Source organism: Myxine glutinosa, chromosome 11 (genome assembly GCF_964187855.1).
Source record: "Myxine glutinosa chromosome 11, kmMyxGlut1.1, whole genome shotgun sequence".
Lineage (NCBI taxonomy): Eukaryota > Metazoa > Chordata > Myxini > Myxiniformes > Myxinidae > Myxine > Myxine glutinosa.
In genome coordinates this window covers 87,043,101-87,066,103 of record NC_136271.1, presented here as the reverse complement: position 1 = coordinate 87,066,103, position 23,003 = coordinate 87,043,101, and the positions used below count along the sequence as shown (strand labels likewise).

General features: G+C 44.3%; 1 protein-coding gene across 1 annotated transcript; it reads left to right on the top strand.

Moving 5' to 3' along the window:
* Positions 1 to 465: 465 nt before the first annotated feature.
* On the top strand, positions 466 to 5,846 carry LOC137437118 (hepatocyte nuclear factor 3-beta-like). The gene is made up of 2 exons (XM_068131514.2): positions 466 to 768; positions 1,715 to 5,846. Exons 1-2 carry the CDS (start codon positions 682 to 684, stop codon positions 2,996 to 2,998), a joined length of 1,371 nt encoding a protein of 456 aa, XP_067987615.1. The 5' UTR covers positions 466 to 681; the 3' UTR covers positions 2,999 to 5,846.
* The last annotated feature ends 17,157 nt before the right edge of the window (positions 5,847 to 23,003 follow it).

Below are 23,003 nucleotides of genomic sequence, written 5' to 3'. Positions count from 1 at the left end.
TGGTGCTGCACATGTTACATGAATACGTGTCTGACCGGGCGATTACATGGCTAGTTTGCTGCACAGGACGTGGTTCTGGTGCTGCACAGGTAACATGATTGGCTCACCGGGCAATCACATGGCCCCCTTGCTGCACTGGATGTGGATCTGGTGCTGCACCTGTAACATGAATCTTGTCTCACCGGGCGATCACATGGCCCGCTTGCTGCACAGACGTGGTTCTGGTGCTGCACAGGTAACATGATTGAGTGTGTCACCGGGCGATTACATGGCCAGTTTGCTGCACTGGACCTGGGCAGGCCGAGGCTTGCATTATGCACGAGTACGGACGGGGCCGAAGCGGATTAGCGCGACGGGCGCCATGCCAGGTGGGTGTGTCGTGGGAGGAGCCGTCTCACCGGTAAGGGACTTATAAGGGAGATGGCGCACCGTGCGGCCTCGCGACCTCCACTCGGCATAGGAGTGCTCCGAGTGCGTATACACATAGAACATATATATATATATATCCCTCGCATTGCTCTTCATTCCCCCTCCTCTTCGTCCTCCATCCCTCCTCCTGCCTTTTCCCGACTTGGCGAGATCCTATTTAAGCGCTGCGGTCATTGCGGGGGGGGGCACGACCTTCGGCAGTGCAGACCGCGAGTGGGCTCGGGCTTTCTTCTCGCGAGGCGGTCACGAGGCATGCTCACGTCTTCGGCGATTTATAATTCGATCAAAATGGAGGCTCACGAGATCGATTGGAACAGCTACTACGGGGATCCCAACGAGGTATGTACACCTGGCGCGCAACATCGCACCTCGCAATGCTCCACCGTGATGGCACACACCAAGACACACATACAAGCAAACACACCCATACGCACACACATACACACGCGCACAAGCACACACACTCCCACACACAGGCAAACACACCCATACATACACACATACACTACCTACACATAAACATACACATACACACACATATACACACCCATACGCACACACATACACACGCGCACAAGCAAACACACAAATACACACCCCCACGCACGCACACAGCCATGCATACAGACTTACACACACCTGCACACACATATACACACCGTTACACAAACATACACACACGCACAAGCACACACACCCACACACACAGGCAAACACACACATACACACATATACCACCTATACACAAACATACACACACATATACACACCCGTACACACACACATACACACACACACACAGGCAAACACGCCCAAACATACACACATACAAACACATATACCACCTATACACAAACATACACACATATACACGCGTGCACATACCCACACCTATACCACCTATACACAAACATACACATACACATATACTATGTATATATACATACACACACACACACATATACACACACACATATACACACACACACACACACACACACACACACACACACACACACACACAAACACACACATTCGTTGTTATTTTTTGGGTTTATATTTTTTCGAAATATTTATATTTTTCAGCTTTTATATTAATTAAACTTTGTAGATGTTTTTTTCTACAATTAATGAACATTTGCTTTGAATTTTTAAATTATTGTTGCATCACTTTGAAACTTTATTCCTCACCTGTTTCACCTGTTTTTACCACCAAACTTGGCGATCGTTAATTTAATGGATACCTATTGTGTGTTTTTGCCATGCGATCCTCGCTCCTCCCAAGGCCTATTCGACCACATCATCCATGAATCCCGGTATGGGCGGAATGGCCGTCATGAACACTTACATCGGTACCTCCAGCTCTTTGCCCCCGATGTCCATGTCCTCGTACGCCGGAGGGGCACCGATGGGGGCACCGATGGGGGCACCGATGGGGGCGATGGCCGCGGCTGCTTCGGTTCCCCTGGGCTCGGGGATTTCCCCCATGGGAGGCGGACTCGGTCCCATGGGAGGCGCCGTCAGTCCCGGTTTGAGCTCCATGGCGGCCGCGCAAAACGGGGCCATGCACACCTTGGGCGCTTACGGCGGGGTCGCTCCGTCCGTCAGTCCTCTGGGCGGGTACGGCCAGGGGGGTCTTTGCGCGCGCGCGCCCAGAGACCCCAAGGCGTACAGACGGAACTACACTCACGCCAAACCACCGTATTCGTACATCTCCCTGATCACGATGGCCATTCAGCAATCTCCCAACAAGATGATGACGCTCAACGAGATCTACCAGTGGATCATGGACCTGTTCCCCTTCTACCGGCAGAACCAGCAGCGCTGGCAGAACTCGATCCGACATTCGCTTTCGTTCAACGATTGCTTCGTCAAGGTTCCGCGTTCTCCGGACAAGCCAGGGAAGGGATCTTTCTGGGCCCTGCATCCCGAATCGGGAAACATGTTCGAGAACGGCTGCTACCTGCGACGCCAGAAGCGCTTCAAGTGCGAGAAGAAGATCGCGCAGAAGTTGCAGGCGCAGGAGGCGGCGCGGGGTCAGCAGGACGCGGGCGGAGCGACGGGTTGCGCGACGGCGACGGGACCCGAGGTGGCGACCGTGGGGGCTTCGCCCTCTTTGGTGGAGCGGAACTCCCCCATGGGGGACATGAAGCCCCCTGGGCGGACGCGTCTCAGCCCCTTGAGGTCCGAGCATCGCGCGGCGTCTCCCGCTCGGACCATGATGAGCGCCGAGGTGCATGGGAACGACGACGACGTGCTGCAACACCTGTCTCTGGGCGACTCTCACGGACACCTCAAGGTGGACCCCAATTACTTCAGCCATCCCTTCTCCATCACCAGCCTCATGTCCGGCGGACAACAGCAGCAACTGATGCAGCAACAGCCGCACAAACTGGACTTCAAAGCGTACGAGCAGGTGATGCAATATCCCGGCTTCGAGTCGTCCGTGTCAGGTGCGCTCAGCATGCCCTCGTTGGTACCGAAGGTAGCCATGGATACCTTGCCGATGACGAGCGACGCGTCCTATTACCAAGGTGTGTACTCCAGGCCCATCATGAATTCATCTTGAGCTCCTCGTGCTCCTCAACAACCGTATTCATTTGACTTCTTTTCCTCCGTTTTTGGGGGTTTTTTTTGCCTCGAAGCAAAAACTCCTTTTCCACCAGGAAATGAATATTTATGGCGAATCTACATTCCAGCGGGAACCGAGTGAATGAATTATAAGGGGAAAATATTAATTGTCTATTGTTTACAACTGAATTCATCTCGAAGCGCTCTGCGGACGGACAACAAGTGTCGGAAGCGCAGCGTCTCGGAGGACACTTTCCGCCATCTGTACGAGCCCAGGTTACCTGTTTGAGGATTGGTTCAGGTGATGCCACCAAAACAGGCGGCCCTGCTCATTCTCGACGTCTGGCAGCATCTTATTTAAATACCGTTTTTTCCAGCTGATTTGAATGTGCAGTTTAGAAGAAGAAGAATTTCACCATCGGAAAGATACTTACTGTAAATTAATGATGTAATGTCTTAATAATCCCAAAAATGTACCTTTTGTGATTTGAATTGATTATTACAGGTTGTACAAAATTTTTAATTCCTTTCTTACTTGGGAGGTCGTTCAGAAACTTCTAGAACGGATTACTGCTCCAGCTAGTTCAACAAAAGCCAACGTTTATTATTTTTCAAAATGTAATTAATAAGAACGAATTTTTCCAGACTTGTATAATTATATATAATACATAAACATATATTATATATTGTATAATCTACAACATTTTAACGGCATTTTTGTGGAGTCGCTGGGAATGTCGATGTCCCACGATTCACGAACTCGCCAGGCCTGATTTTTAGACTGGAAGTGACAGAAATATTTAATTTGGACAGCATACCGGCGATAACTCGCCTACTCTACGAAAAACACGGTGGGAGGGATGGAGGGACGGCATAATACCACGGCAGCACTCAGCGCCAGGTTTGCATATATACCTGTAGGTTATACTTCCAGAGAGTGTTTGTCGGAAGAATCTGGACCCAACTATAAACTGACACCCTGATGTGTGTGTGTGTGTGTGTGTGTGTGTGTGTGTGTGTGTATATATATATGTGTGTGTGTGTGTGTGTGTGTGTGTGTGTGTGTGTGTGTGTGTGTGTGTGTGTGTGTGTGTGTGTATATATATATATATATATATATATATATATATATATATATATATATATATATATATATATATATATATATATATATACACACACACACAATATATCCACAATATAGTCAGGGGTTGCGTTGTTTAAAACGCAATATTTATCGACCAGTCAAGAAGGTGTGCGAAGAGTTCGACCTCCATTTTCATCATTCTTAAGCCTATATTGAAATGATAAATGAAATAATGAACGTTGGCTGTTGTTGCTCTGTTTGTTAGTATCTTGTTCGGAGAATATTTTGATGGGTCTTTGTGCTAAACGACCCTTCGGTAGGTTGACGAGGCGCGCTCACCATCACAACACATGACGAGGCACGCGCGCACACTACCACAACATATGAGGAACGCGCCCACACCACCACAACACATGACGAGGCACGTGTGCACACCTACAACACACGACGAGGCACGCGCGCACACCACCACAACACACGACGAGGTACGCGCACACACCACCACAACACACGACGAGGCACGCGCGCACACCACCACAACACACGACGAGGTACGCGCACACACCACCACAGCACACGACGAGGCACGCGCGCACACCACCACAACACACGACGAGGTACGCGCACACCACCACAACACAGGACTAGGAACGCGCACACCACCACAACACACGACGAGGCACGCGCACACCACCACAACACAAGATGAGACATGCGCGCACACCACCACAACACACGCCGAGGCACGCGTGTACCACCACAACACACGACGAGGAACGCGCACACCACCACAACACACGACGAGGCACGCGCACACCACCACAACACAGGACGAGGCACGCGCACACCACCACAACACAGGACGAGGCAGGCGCACACCACCACAACACACGACGAGGCATGCGCACACCACCACAACACAGGACTAGGAACGCGCGTACACCACCATAACACAGGACTAGGAATGCGCGTACACCACCACAACACAGGACGAGGCACGCGCGCACACCACCGCAACACAGGACGAGGCAGGCGCACACCACCACAACACACGACGAGGCATGCGCACACCACCACAACACAGGACTAGGAACGCGCGTACACCACCATAACACAGGACTAGGAATGCGCGTACACCACCACAACACAGGACGAGGCACGCGCGCACACCACCGCAACACAGGACGAGGCACGCGCACACCACCACAACACACGACGAGGCACGCGCACACCACCACAACACAGGACGAGGCACGCGCACACCACCACAACACAGGACGAGGCAGGCGCACACCACCACAACACAGGACGAGGCACGCGCACACCACCACAACACAGGACGAGGAACGTGCGCACACCACCACACCACAAGACGAGGAACGTGCGCACACCACCACAACAAAGTCGAGGCACGGACACACCACCACAAACTCGAGGCACGCACATCACCACAAACTCGAGGTGCGCACACACCACCACAATACACGACGAGGCGGCTTCGGTCGGACAAGTGCGCTGAGACGTTGTGGATTCATCTTCAATTGTTGTTGCACTTTGTCGTTTGTCACATGGGACATGAAAGTTTTATAATTCATTCATTCTTTCGTTGGTTGCAAATGTAATATATTTAATTTATTACTTGAATTCAAGTCTGTTCCGCACGTTTTACCAATTGTACCAGAAATCAACGTCAATAAATTGCACAGTTTATAAAATGTAATGTAACACATATTACATGAAAATAAATGTATTTCTGTTACCTTCGTGTTTGTTGTTCTTGCGCTTTGTTTGGTTTTCTTTTCTGTATCAGGTTCAGAAAATAACTCAAACGGAAAGACGTTCATTTTTATTTTCCTTTTTTGAAACAATTGTTCAAATCGAAGGTAATTATGCAATTCATGAGTGGGGAAGGGAATCATTGATATCATGGGATCATTGATATCATGGAATAATTGTATACGTCACAATGAAAACTCAATCCGTGGTGCAAAATCCGCGTTTCGTTCATTACGATAATCGTTAACAAACGATAACAGACTTGGAGCACGAATCGGGATCGGGATGTTATTTAAACTTCCACTAATTAACATCTTGCTTTCCCTATATGACGCATTTGTTTCTCATTGATGAATCTGACCATTGATTAGGGTATTCATGACGTCACGTCGCGGCGGCGAGTTTCCTTGCGGGAAGATTCGTTCCGTTTGGACGTTCAGTGGAATCGTTGTGTTGTTACCACCACATGTGTAGACCATGTACCACCACATGTGTAGACCTTGTATCACCACACCACATATGTAGACCATGTACCACCACACCACATGTGTAGACCATGTACCACCACACCACATGTGTAGACCATGTATCACCACACCACATGTGTAGACCATGTACCACCACACCACATGTGTAGACCATGTACCACCACACCACATGTGTAGACCATGTACCACCACACCACATGTGTGGACCATGTACCACCACACCACATGTGTAGACCATGTACCACCACACCACATGTGTAGACCATGTACCACCACACCACATGTGTAGACCATGTACCACCACACCACATGTGTAGACCATGTACCACCACACCACATGTGTAGACCTTGTATCACCACACCACATGTGTAGACCATGTATCACCACACCACATGTGTATACCATGTGCCACCACACCACATGTGTAGACCATGTATCACCACACCACATGTGTAGACCATGTACCACCACACCACATGTGTAGACCATGTACCACCACACCACATGTGTAGACCATGTACCACCACACCACATGTGTAGACCATGTACCACCACATGTGTAGACCATGTACCACCACATGTGTAGACCATGTATCACCACACCACATGTGTAGACCATGTACCACCACACCACATGTGTAGACCATGAACCACCACACCACATGTGTAGACCATGAACCACCACACCACATGTGTAGGCCATGTACCACCACATGTGTAGACCTTGTACCACCACACCACATGTGTAGACCTTGTACCACCACACCACATGTGTAGACCTTGTACCTCCACATCACACGTCATGATCACAGCACTACACCGACTTTGCCGTATCCCGATGAGATCCAGGTGGTGAAGATCAGGTAAGTATCGACCTGTTAGGGTTAGACGACGGAGGGTAACCTACGTGGCGCAATTGCTCTCGAACGGGAGACCTTACAAGAGCGTCAACAAACCGTCATTGAGAAGACCGGACCACGACCATCATGCAATGGCGATCCCCGGGTATTCCGCGCACCTGCGATATGCAAGCCGAGGCCGGACGGGCGATTCGTATGCGTCAGTTCGGAAGCGCGGGACCCCCACGGACCCCAGGGACGCCAGCGGAGAAGAAAAATCAAATGGACGTTTTGGTGTCGGTAATGGCTTCCCGCTGGGAGCCTCGGATCGGACCGGCAAAACACAGCAGGTGTTAACGGTCTGGGCGGAACGGGGAACGCGCCAGGAGAGCGAGCTCGTGTTAACATGGACCGGGCCAGGAGAGCGAGCTCGTGTTAACATGGAACGCGCCAGGAGAGCGAGCTCGTGTTAACATGGAACGCGCCAGGAGAGCGAGCTCGTGTTAACATGGACCGGGCCAGGAGAGCGAGCTCGTGTTAACATGGACCGGGCCAGGGAGCGAGCGCGTGTTAACATGGACCGGGCCAGGGAGCGAGCTCGTGTTAACATGGACCGGGCCAGGAGAGCGAGCTCGTGTTAACATGGACCGGGCCAGGTGAGCGAGCTCGTGTTAACATGGACCGGGACAGGAGAGCGAGCTCGTGTTAACATGGACCGGGCCAGGAGAGCGAGCTCGTGTTAACATGGAACGAACCAGGAGAGCGAGCTCGTGTTGACATGGACCGGGCCAGGGGAGCGAGCTCATGTTAACATGGACCGGGCCAGGAGAGCGAGCTCGTGTTAACATGGACCGAGCCAGGAGAGCGAGCTCATGTTAACATGGACCGGGCCAGGAGAGCGAGCTCGTGTTAACATGGACCGGGCCAGGAGAGCGAGCTCATGTTAACATGGACCGGGCCAGGAGAGCGAGCTTGTGTTAACATGGACCGGGCCAGGAGAGCGAGCTAGTGTTAACATGGACCGGGCCAGGAGAGCCAGCTCGTGTTAACATGGAACGCGCCAGGAGAGCGAGCTCGTGTTAACATGGACCGGGCCAGGAGAGCGAGCTAGTGTTAACATGGAACGCGCCAGGAGAGCGAGCTCGTATTATCATGGACCAAGCCAGGGGAGCGAGCTCATGTTAACATGGACCGGGCCAGGAGAGCGAGCTCATGTTAACATGGACCGGGCCAGGAGAACGAGCTTGTGTTAACATGGACCGAGCCAGGAGAGCGAGCTCTTGTTAACATGGACCGGGCCAGGAGAGCGAACTAGTGTTAACATGGACCGGGCCAGGAGAGCGAGCTCGTGTTAACATGGACCGGGCCAGGAGAGCGAGCTCGTGTTAACATGGACCGGGCCAGGAGAGCGAGCTCGTGTTAACATGGATCGGGACAGGAGAGCGAGCTCGTGTTATCATGTAACGGGCAGGAGAGCGAGCTAGTGTTACCATGGACCGGGCCAGGAGAGCCAGCTCGTGTTAACATGGAACGCGCCAGGAGAGCGAGCTCGTGTTAACATGGAACGCGCCAGGAGAGCGAGCTCGTGTTAACATGGACCGGGCCAGGAGAGCGAGCTCGTGTTAACATGGACCGCGCCAGGAGAGCGAGCTCGTGTTAACATGGACCGGGCCAGGAGAGCGAGCTCGTGTTAACATGGACCGGGCCAGGAGAGCAAGCTCATGTTAACATGGAACGGGCCAGGAGAGCCAGCTCGTGGTAACATGGACCGGGCCAGGAAAGCCAGCTCATGGTAACATGGACTGGGCCAGGAGAGAGAGCTCGTGTTAACATGGACCAGGCCAGGAGAGCGAGCTAGTGTTAACATGGACCGGGCCAGGAGAGCGAGCTCGTGTTAACATGGACCGGGCCAGGAGAGCGAGCTAGTGTTAACATGGACCGGGCCAGGAGAGCGAGCTCGTATTAACATGGACCGGGCCAGGAGAGCTCACGTTAACTACCTGGGTCAAACGGCACATTGAGCTCGCACGTGCTGCCAAAAGGCACGCTGCACCAACTATCTCCCCCAGTCAAAGTCGCATGCACCACGCACCATCTAGCTCCCCCAGCCCAAGTCGCATGCACCACGCACCAACTAGCTCCCCCAGTCCAAGTCGCACGCACCACATACCAACTACCTCCCCCAGTCAAAGTCGCATGCACCACGCACCAACTAGCTCCCCCAGTCCAAGTCGCATGCACCAATGCACCAAGTAGCTCCCCCAGTCCATGTCGCATGCACCACGCGCCAACTAGCTCCCCCAGCCCAAGTCACACACACACCACGCATCAACTAGCTCCCCCAGCCCACGTCGCATGCACCACGCACCAACTAACTCCCCCAGCCCAAGTCACACACACACCATGCACCAACTAGCTCCCCCAGCCCACGTCGCATGCACCACGCACCAACTAACTCCCCCAGCCCACGTCGCATGCACCACGTGCCAACTAGCTCCCCCAGTCAAATTCGCATGCACCACGCACCAAGTAGCCCCCCCAGTCCAAGTCGCATGCACTACGTGCCAAGTAGCTCCCCCAGACAAAGTTGCACGCACCACGCACCAAGTAGCTCCCCCAGTCCAAGTCGCATGCACCACGCACCAAGTAGCTCCCCCAGTCCAAGTCGCATGCACCACGCGCCAACTAGCTCCCCCAGTCAAAGTCGCACGCACCATGCACCAAGTAGCTCCCCCAGTCCAAGTCGCATGCACCACGCACCAACTAGCTCCCCCAGTCAAAGTTGCACTGACCACGCACCAAGTAGCTCCCCCAGTCCAAGTCGCGTGCACCACGCACCAACTAGCTCCCCCAGTCAAAGTCGCACGCACCATGCTCCAAGTAGCTACCCCAGTCCAAGTCGCATGCACCACGCGTCAACTAGCTCCCCCAGTCCAAGTCGCATGCACCACGCACCAACGAGCTCCCACAGTCCAAGTCGCATGCACCACACCCCAACTCGCTCCCCCAGCCCAAGTCGCATGCACCATGCACCAACGAGCTTCCCCAGTCAAAGTTGCATGCACCACGCACCAACTACCTCCCCCAGTCAAAGTTGCACCAACCACGCACAAAGTAGCTCCCACAGTCAATGTCGCATGCACCACACACCAACTAGCTCCCCCAGTCCAAGTCGCATGCACCACATACCAACTACCTCCCCCAGTCAAAGCCGCATGCACCACGCACCAACTAGCTCCCCCAGTCCAAGTCGCATGCACCAATGCACCAAGTAGCTCCCCCAGTCCATGTCGCATGCACCACGCACCAACTAGCTCCCCCAGTCCAAGTCGCATGCACCACGCACCAACTGGCTCCCCCAGCCCAAGTCACACACACACCATGCACCAACGAGCTCCCCCAGCCCACGTCGCATGCACCACACACCAACTAGCTCACCCAGCCCACGTCGCATGCACCACGCGCCAACTCGCTCCCCCAGTCCAAGTCGCATGCACCAAGCGCCAACTAGCTCCCCCAGTCAAATTCGCATGCACCACGCACCAAGTAGCCCCCCCCCCCCAGTCCAAGTCGCATGCACTACGCGCCAACTAGCTCCCCCAGTCAAATTCGCATGCACCACGCACCAAGTAGCCCCCCCCCCCCAGTCCAAGTCGCACGCACCACGCACCAAGTAGCTCCCCCAGTCCAAGTCGCATGCACCACGCACCAACTAGCTCCCCCAGTCAAAGTCACACGCACCACGCACCAAGTAGCTCCCCCAGTCCAAGTCGCATGCACCACGCACCAACTAGCTCCCCCAGTCAAAGTTGCACTGACCACGCACCAAGTAGCCCCCCCAGTCCAAGTCGCATGCACTACGCGCCAACTAGCTCCCCCAGACAAAGTTGCACGCACCACGCACCAAGTAGCTCCCCCAGTCCAAGTCGCATGCACCACGCACCAAGTAGCTCCCCCAGTCCAAGTCGCATGCACCACGCGCCAACTAGCTCCCCCAGTCAAAGTCGCACGCACCACGCACCAAGTAGCTCCCCCAGTCCAAGTCGCATGCACCACGCACCAACTAGCTCCCCCAGTCAAAGTTGCACTGACCACGCACCAAGTAGCTCCCCCAGTCCAAGTCGCGTGCACCACGCACCAACTAGCTCCCCCAGTCAAAGTCGCACGCACCATGCTCCAAGTAGCTCCCCCAGTCCAAGTCGCATGCACCACGCGTCAACTAGCTCCCCCAGTCCAAGTCGCATGCACCACGCACCAACGAGCTCCCACAGTCCAAGTCGCATGCACCACACCCCAACTCGCTCCCCCAGCCCAAGTCGCATGCACCATGCGCCAACGAGCTCCCCCAGTCAAAGTCGCATGCACCACGTACCAATTAGCTCCCCCAGTCAGTCACATGCACCATGCACTAATTAGCTCCCCCAGTCAAAGTCGCATACACCACGTACTAATTAGCTCCCCCAGTCGAAGTCGCATGCACCATGCACCAACGAGCTCCCCCAGTCAAAGTTGCATGCACCACGCACCAACTACCTCCCCCAGTCAAAGTTGCACCAACCATGCACAAAGTAGCTCCCACAGTCAAAGTCGCATGTACCACACACCAACTAGCTCCCCCAGTCCAAGTCGCACGCACCACATACCAACTACCTCCCCCAGTCAAAGCTGCATGCACCACGCACCAACTAGCTCCCCCAGTCCAAGTCGCATGCACCAATGCACCAAGTAGCTCCCCCAGTCCATGTCGCATGCACCACGCGCCAACTAGCTCCCCCAGTCCAAGTCGCATGCACCACGCACCAACTGGCTCCCCCAGCCCAAGTCACACACACACCATGCACCAACTAGCTCCCCCAGCCCACGTCGCATGCACCACGCACCAACTACCTCCCCCAGCCCACATCGCATGCACCACGCGCCAACTCGCTCCCCCAGTCCAAGTCGCATGCACCACGCGCCAACTAGCTCCCCCAGTCAAATTCGCATGCACCACGCACCAAGTAGCCCCCCCCCCCCAGTCCAAGTCGCATGCACTACGCGCCAACTAGCTCCCCCAGGCAAAGTCGCACGCACCACGCACCAAGTAGCTCCCCCAGTCCAAGTCGCATGCACCACGCACCAACTAGCTCCCCCAGTCGAAGTCACATGCACCAAGTAGCTCCCCCAGTTCAAGTCGCATGCACCACGCGCCAACTAGCTCCCCCAATCAAAGTCGCATGCACCACGCACCAAGTAGCTCCCCCAGTCCAAGTCGCATGCACCACGCACCAACTAGCTCCCCCAGTCAAATTTGCACTGACCACGCACCAAGTAGCTCCCCCAGTCCAAGCCGCGTGCACCACGCACCAACTAGCTCCCCCAGTCAAAGTCGCATGCACCACGCACCAACGAACTCCCCCAGTCAAAGTCGCATGCACCACGTACTAATTAGCTCCCCCAGTCCAAGTCGCACGCACCACACGCCAACTCGCTCCCCCAGCCCAAGTCGCATGCACCACGCGCCAACGAGCTCCCCCAGTCAAAGTCGCATGCACCACGTACCAATTAGCTCCCCCAGTCAAAGTCGCATGCACCACGTACTAATTAGCTCCCCCAGTCCAAGTCGCATGCACCACGCGCCAACGAGCTCCCCCAGTCCAAGTCGCACGCACCACACGCCAACTAGCTCCCCCAGTCCAAGTCGCATGCCTCATGCACCAACGAGCTCCCCCAGTCCAAGTCGCATGCACCACGCGCCAACTAGCTCCCCCAGTCCAAGTCGCATGCACCACGCACCAACTAGCTCCCCCAGTCCAAGTCGCATGCACCACGCACCAACTAGCTCCCCCAGTCAAAGTCGCACGCACCACGCACCAAGTAGCTCCCCCAGTCCAAGTCGCACGCACCACGCACCAACTAGCTCCCCCAGTCCAAGTCGCACCGAATACGCACCAAGTAGCTCCCCCAGTCCAAGTCGCACGCACCACGTACCAACTAGCTCCCCCAGTCAAAGTCGCATGCACCACGCACCAACCAGCTCCCCCAGTCCAAGACCAACGACGAATCTCAGCCGCTCTTCATTCATCCATTCCCGATTATTGAATCCAATTCATTCATTCATTGTTTTCTTTTTGTGTTTGTTATTAACACACACGGATTTGGTTCCTTTATTTTGCTGCATGATGAGTTGGCTATTGGTATTCGCAAATATCTTACGCTTGGACCATCTTAACAAGTAATCTGAGCTTTTAACTTCATTAAATTCACCGTAATTAATCTATTCTGAAATCATAATAATTATTTATTTATTAAATTCACCGTAATTAATCTATTCTGAAATCATAATTATTTATTTGGCAGGTATGCTTCAAGGCTGTGAAGACCAATGAAAATTTGGTCCCATTACTCACGAGTGAATCAAAAAATGCCAACGGGACTTTTAAAAGCCCTATTTGGTCAGTTGGCCAACGAACTATTATGAAATATCCACAAATCTCATTCATTATATGTGGTAATATGCTTCTGTTACGTATCGCGTCACATATCGCATGCGTCATGGCGTCACATAACTCGTCACATATCACACACGTCATGGTGTCACATTACTCGTCGCATATCACACATGTCATGGTGTCACATTACTCGTCCCATATCGTGTCATATCATATCATGTCATCACATAACTCGTCACATATCACGTCATATCACATCATGACATCACATAACTCGTCACATATCACATCATGACATCACACAACTTGACACATATCACATCATGACATCACATAACTCATCACATATCACGTCATATCACATCATGACATCACATTACTCGTCACATATCATGTCATATCACATCATGTCATCACATAACTCGCCAAATATCACATCATGTCATCACATAACTCGTCACATATCACATCATGACATCACATAACTCGTCACATATAACGTCATATCACATCATGGCATCACATAACTCGTCACATATGACGTCATATCACATCATGGCATCACATAACTCGTCAAATATCACGTCATATCACATAATGGCATCACATAACTCGTCACATATCATGTCATATCACATCATGGCATCACATAACTCGTCACATATGACGTCATATCACATCATGGCATCACATAACTCATCACATATCACATCATGGCATCGCATAACTCGTCACATATCATGTCATATCACATCATGGCATCACATAACTCGTCACATATCACGTCATATCACATCATGGCATCACATAACTCGTCACATATCACACACGTCATGGTGTCACATAACTCATCACATATCACGTCATATCACATCATGGCATCACATTACTCGTCTCATATCACACACGTCATGGTGTCACATAACCCATCACATATCACGTCATATCATATCATGACATCACAAAACTCGTCACATATCACGTCATATCACATCAAGGCATAACATAACTCGTCACATATCACATCATGGCATCACATAACTCGTCACATATCACATCATGGAATCGTCACATAACTCGTCACATATCACATCATGGCATCACATAACTCGTCACATATCACATCATGGCATCACATAACTCGTCAAATATCACGCACGTCATGGTGTCACATAACTCATCACATATCACATCATATCATATTATGACATCACATAACTCGTCACATATCACGTCATATCACATCATGACATCACATAACTCGTCACATATCACACACGTCATGGTGTCACATAACTCATCACACATCGCTTTACGTATCACATGCGTCATGGCGTCACATAACTCGTCAAATATCACGTCATATCATCACACAACTCCTCACATATCACATCATGGCATCGTCACATAACTCGTCACATATCACATCATGGCATCACATAACTCGTCACATATCACATCATGGCATCACATAACTCGTCACATATCACACACATCATGGTGTCACATAACTCATCACATATCACGTCATATCATATCATGGCATCACATAACTCGTCACATATCACATCATGGCATCACATAACTCGTGACATATCACGTCATATCATCACACAACTCGTCACATATCACATCATGGCATCGTCACATAACTCGTCACATATCACGTCATATCACATCATGGCATCACATAACTCGTCACATATCACATCATGGCAGCGTCACATAACTCGTCACATATCACATCATGGCATCACATAACTCGTCACATATCACATCATGGCATCACATAACTCGTCACATATCACACACGTCATGGTGTCACATAACTCATCACACAACGCTTTACGTATCACATGCGTCATGGAGTCAGGAAGGGCATCCGGCCATAAAAACATTTGCCTCAAACAGAGAACCATGATTGTCCTGGGGCCCGCAACGCTAACCCCCGCTCTAGTGGGGAAAATGGTCTTAAAACGATCATTCATTCATTCATTCATGCGTCATGGCGTCACATTACTCGTCACGTATCACACACGTCATGGTGTCACATAACTCGTCACATATTGCGTCATGGTGTCACGTAACTCGTCACATATCACATCATATCATATCATGACATCACATAACTCGTCACATATCATGGTATATCACATCATGTCATCACACAACTCGTCACATATCGCATCATGGCATCACATAACTCATCACATATCACATCATATCATATCATGACATCACATAACTCGTCACATGTCACATCATGGCATCACATAACTCATCACATATCACGTCATATCATATCATGACATCACATAACTCATCACATATCATGTCATATCACATCATGGCATCACATAACTCGTCACATCACATCATGACATCACATAACTCGTCACATATCACGGCATATCACATCATGGCATCACAAAACTCGTCACATATCACGTCATATCACATCATGGCATCACAAAACTCGTCACATATCACATCATGGCATCACATAACTCGTCACATATCATGTCATATCATATCATGACATCACATAACTCGTCACATATCACGGCATATCACATCATGGCATGACATAACTCGTCACATATCATGTCATATCACATCATGTCATCACATAACTCGTCACATATCACATCATGGCATCACATAACTCGTCACATATCACATCATGGCATCACATAACTCGTCACATATCACAACATGGCAGCACATAACTCATGACATATCATGTCATATCACATCATGACATCACATAACTCATCACATAACATGGTATATCATATCATGTCATCACATAACTCATCACATATCACGGTGTATCACATCATGACATCACATAACTCGTCACATGTCATATCATATCACATCATGACATCACATAACTCGTCACATATCACATCATGTCACATCATGGCATCACATAACTCGTCACATATCACATCATGGTATCACATAACTCATCACATATTATGTCATATCACATCATGACATCACATAACTCGTCACATATCATGTCATATCATATCATGACATCACATAACTCGTCACATATCACAGCATATCACATCATGGCATGGCATAACTCGTCACATATCACGACATGTCACATCATGGCATCACATAACTCGTCACGTATCACATCAGGACATCACATAACTCGTCACATCACATCATGACATCGTCACATAACTCATCACATATCACATCATGGCATCGTCACATAACTCGTCACATATCACATCATGGCATCGTCACATAACTCGCCACGATTGTTTGTGAATTCATTGCTTCGTCGTTTTTTAATTTTAACCTCATAATGCTTCCTAATTTAATCTGGTTATTTAATTTTAACCTCATAATGCTTCCTAATTTAATTTAGTTATTTAATTTTAACCTCATAATGCTTCCTAATTTGATTTGGTTATTTAATTTTAACATCATAATGCTTCCTAATTTGATTTGGTTATTTAATTTTAACATCATAATGCTTCCTAATTTAATTTACTTATTTAATTTTAACCTCATAATGCTTCCTAATTTAATTTAGTTATTTAATTTTAACCTCATAATGCTTCCTAATTTAATTTAGTTATTTAATTTTAACCTCATAATGCTTCCTAATTTAATTTAGTTATTTAATTTTAACATCATAATGCTTCCTAATTTAATTTAGTTATTTAATTTTAACCTCATAATGCTTCCTAATTTGATTTGGTTATTTAATTTTAACATCATAATGCTTCCTAATTTGATTTGGTTATTTAATTTTAACATCATAATGCTTCCTAATTTAATTTACTTATTTAATTTTAACCTCATAATGCTTCCTAATTTAATTTAGTTATTTAATTTTAACCTCATAATGCTTCCTAATTTAATTTAGTTATTTAATTTTAACCTCATAATGCTTCCTAATTTAATCTGGTTATTTAATTTTAACCTCATAATGCTTCCTAATTTAATTTAGTTATTTAATTTTAACCTCATAATGCTTCCTAATTTGATTTGGTTATTTAATTTTAACATCATAATGCTTCCTAATTTGATTTGGTTATTTAATTTTAACCTCATAATGCTTCCTAATTTAATTTAGTTATTTAATTTAAACCTCATAATGCTTCCTAATTTAACTTAGTTATTTAATTTTAACATCATAATGCTTCCTAATTTAATCTGGTTATTTAATTTTAACCTCATAATGCTTCCTAATTTAATTTAGTTATTTAATTTTAACCTCATAATGCTTCCTAATTTGATTTGGTTATTTAATTTTAACATCATAATGCTTCCTAATTTGTTTTGGTTATTTAATTTTAACCTCATAATGCTTCCTAATTTAATTTAGTTATTTAATTTTAACCTCATAATGCTTCCTAATTTAATTTAGTTATTTAATTTTAACATCATAATGCTTCCTAATTTGATTTGGTTATTTAATTTTAACCTCATAATGCTTCCTAATTCAATTTAGTTATTTAATTTTAACCTCATATTGCTTCCTAATTTAATCTGGTTATTTAATTTTAACCTCATAATGCTTCCTAATTTAATTTAGTTATTTAATTTTAACCTCATAATGCTTCCTAATTTGATTTGGTTATTTAATTTTAACATCATAATGCTTCCTAATTTGATTTGGTTATTTAATTTTAACCTCATAATGCTTCCTAATTTAATTTAGTTATTTAATTTTAACCTCATAATGCTTCCTAATTTGATTTGGTTATTTAATTTTAACCTCATAATGCTTCCTAATTTAATTTAGTTATTTAATTTTAACATCATAATGCTTCCTAATTTAATCTGGTTATTTAATTTTAACCTCATAATGCTTCCTAATTTAATTTAGTTATTTAATTTTAACCTCATAATGCTTCCTAATTTAATTTAGTTATTTAATTTTAACATCATAATGCTTCCTAATTTGATTTGGTTATTTAATTTTAACATCATAATGCTTCCTAATTTAATCTGGTTATTTAATTTTAACCTCATAATGCTTCCTAATTTAATTTAGTTATTTAATTTTAACCTCATAATGCTTCCTAATTTGATTTGGTTATTTAATTTTAACCTCATAATGCTTCCTAATTTGATTTGGTTATTTAATTTTAACATCATAATGCTTCCTAATTTGATTTGGTTATTTAATTTTAACCTCATAATGCTTCCTAATTTAATTTGGTTATTTAATTTTAACCTCATAATGCTTCCTAATTTAATTTAGTTATTTAATTTTAACATCATAATGCTTCCTAATTTGATTTGGTTATTTAATTTTAACCTCGTAATGCTTCCTAATTTAATTTGGTTATTTAATTTTAACCTCATAATGCTTCCTAATTTAATTTAGTTATTTAATTTTAACCTCATAATGCTTCCTAATTTAATTTAGTTATTTAATTTTAACATCATAATGCTTCCTAATTTGATTTGGTTATTTAATTTTAACCTCATAATGCTTCCTAATTTGATTTGGTTATTTAATTTTAACCTCACTAGGGCATGCCCGTACTATATATATGCCCGTACTATATATCTATCTAAAATTATATCCCCCCCTCTATTTACATGAAATGGTTTGGTCCATTCGCAACGCCAAAGCGAACGGCGAACGGCTTGCGAGTACAGTGACAATCCCCCCCCTCTATTTACATGAAATGGTTTCGTCCATTCGCAACGACCACAGAACCCCCCCCCTCTATTTACATGGAATGGTTTGGTCCATTCGCAACGCCGGCACACGCGATCGTTCGCTGCTCTCTGATTGGTTGAATCGTTTTTTGGACATAGCTCGGTAAGTAATTGTCCGATTAATATGAAACCTTGAAAAGGCACATCCTCGGGTCCCCAGCAATATACCTGGCAAGTTAAAAGTATATCGGACCCGTGGTTGTCGAGAAACAGCGGTCACAGACAAACAAACGTACAGACGTACAGACAGAGATTACTGGAATTATAGATAGACTAGGGCATGCCCGTACTATATCTATATCTAAAATTATATCCCCCCCCTCTATTTACATGAAATGGTTTGGTCCAAAGCGAACGGCTTGCGAGTGGTGACAATCCCCCCCCTCTATTTACATGCAATGGTTTGGTCCAAAGCGAACGGCTTCCGGAGTTTGGTAAAGAAATCGCCATCGCGTGCACAAACGCGCAGGAAAGCGAATGAATCGCAAATTCGTTTTTATTAGTTGTAAAACATAGTTTAACGCCAACATAGTTTGCAAACGTGAAATAAATGAATACGCTCTCAAATGTGCCATCCGAGGCAGAGTGTGCCCGCCACGTTCGGCACACGCGATCGTTCGCTGCTCTCTGATTGGTTGAATCGTTTTTTGGACATAGCTCGGTAAGTAATTGTCAGATTAATATGAAACCTTGAAAAGGCACATCCTCGGGTCCCCAGCAATATACCTGGCAAGTTAAAAGTATATCGGACCCGTGGTTGTCGAGAAACAGCGGTCACAGACAAACAAACGTACAGACGTACAGACGTACAGACAGAGATTACTGGAATTATAGATAGATAATGCTTCCTAATTTGATTTGGTTATTTAATTTTAACCTCATAATGCTTCCTAATTTGATTTGGTTATTTAATTTTAACCTCATAATGCTTCCTAATTTGATTTGGTTATTTAATTTTAACCTCATAATGCTTCCTAATTTAATCTGGTTATTTAATTTTAACCTCATAATGCTTCCTAATTTAATTTAGTTATTTAATTTTAACCTCATAATGCTTCCTAATTTAATTTAGTTATTTAATTTTAACCTCATAATGCTTCCTAATTTGATTTGGTTATTTAATTTTAACCTCATAATGCTTCCTAATTTGATTTGGTTATTTAATTTTAACCTCATAATGCTTCCTAATTTGATTTGGTTATTTAATTTTAACCTCATAATGCTTCCTAATTTGATTTGGTTATTTAATTTTAACCTCATAATGCTTCCTAATTTGATTTGGTTATTTAATTTTAACCTCATAATCCTTCCTAATTTGATTTGGTTATTTAATTTTAACCTCATAATGCTTCCTAATTTAATTTACTTATTTAATTTTAACCTCATAATGCTTCCTAATTTGATTTGGTTATTTAATTTTAACCTCATAATGCTTCCTAATTTGATTTGGTTATTTAATTTTAACCTCATAATGCTTCCTAATTTAATTTAGTTATTTAATTTTCACCTCATAATGCTTCCTAATTTAATTTAGTTATTTAATTTTAACCTCATAATGCTTCCTAATTTAATTTAGTTATTTAATTTTAACCTCATAATGCTTCCTAATTTAATTTAGTTATTTAATTTTAACATCATAATGCTTCCTAATTTAATCTGGTTATTTAATTTTAACCTCATAATGCTTCCTAATTAAATTTAGTTATTTAATTTTAACCTCATAATGCTTCCTAATTTAATTTAGTTATTTAATTTTAACCTCATAATGCTTCCTAATTTAATTTAGTTATTTAATTTTAACCTCATAATGCTTCCTAATTTAATTTAGTTATTTAATTTTAACATCATAATGCTTCCTAATTTAATCTGGTTATTTAATTTTAACCTCATAATGCTTCCTAATTTAATTTAGTTATTTAATTTTAACCTCATAATGCTTCCTAATTTGATTTGGTTATTTAATTTTAACATCATAATGCTTCCTAATTTGTTTTGGTTATTTAATTTTAACCTCATAATGCTTCCTAATTTAATTTAGTTATTTAATTTTAACCTCATAATGCTTCCTAATTTAATTTAGTTATTTAATTTTAACATCATAATGCTTCCTAATTTGATTTGGTTATTTAATTTTAACCTCATAATGCTTCCTAATTCAATTTAGTTATTTAATTTTAACCTCATAATGCTTCCTAATTTAATCTGGTTATTTAATTTTAACCTCATAATGCTTCCTAATTTAATTTAGTTATTTAATTTTAACCTCATAATGCTTCCTAATTTGATTTGGTTATTTAATTTTAACATCATAATGCTTCCTAATTTGATTTGGTTATTTAATTTTAACCTCATAATGCTTCCTAATTTAATTTAGTTATTTAATTTAAACCTCATAATGCTTCCTAATTTAACTTAGTTATTTAATTTAAACCTCATAATGCTTCCTAATTTAACTTAGTTATTTAATTTTAACATCATAATGCTTCCTAATTTAATCTGGTTATTTAATTTTAACCTCATAATGCTTCCTAATTTAATTTAGTTATTTAATTTTAACCTCATAATGCTTCCTAATTTGATTTGGTTATTTAATTTTAACATCATAATGCTTCCTAATTTGTTTTGGTTATTTAATTTTAACCTCATAATGCTTCCTAATTTAATTTAGTTATTTAATTTTAACCTCATAATGCTTCCTAATTTAATTTAGTTATTTAATTTTAACATCATAATGCTTCCTAATTTGATTTGGTTATTTAATTTTAACCTCATAATGCTTCCTAATTCAATTTAGTTATTTAATTTTAACCTCATAATGCTTCCTAATTTAATCTGGTTATTTAATTTTAACCTCATAATGCTTCCTAATTTAATTTAGTTATTTAATTTTAACCTCATAATGCTTCCTAATTTGATTTGGTTATTTAATTTTAACATCATAATGCTTCCTAATTTGATTTGGTTATTTAATTTTAACCTCATAATGCTTCCTAATTTAATTTAGTTATTTAATTTTAACCTCATAATGCTTCCTAATTTGATTTGGTTATTTAATTTTAACCTCATAATGCTTCCTAATTTAATTTAGTTATTTAATTTTAACATCATAATGCTTCCTAATTTAATCTGGTTATTTAATTTTAACCTCATAATGCTTCCTAATTTAATTTAGTTATTTAATTTTAACCTCATAATGCTTCCTAATTTAATTTAGTTATTTAATTTTAACATCATAATGCTTCCTAATTTGATTTGGTTATTTAATTTTTACATCATAATGCTTCCTAATTTAATCTGGTTATTTAATTTTAACCTCATAATGCTTCCTAATTTAATTTAGTTATTTAATTTTAACCTCATAATGCTTCCTAATTTGATTTGGTTATTTAATTTTAACCTCATAATGCTTCCTAATTTGATTTGGTTATTTAATTTTAACATCATAATGCTTCCTAATTTGATTTGGTTATTTAATTTTAACCTCATAATGCTTCCTAATTTAATTTGGTTATTTAATTTTAACCTCATAATGCTTCCTAATTTAATTTAGTTATTTAATTTTAACATCATAATGCTTCCTAATTTGATTTGGTTATTTAATTTTAACCTCATAATGCTTCCTAATTTAATTTGGTTATTTAATTTTAACCTCATAATGCTTCCTAATTTAAT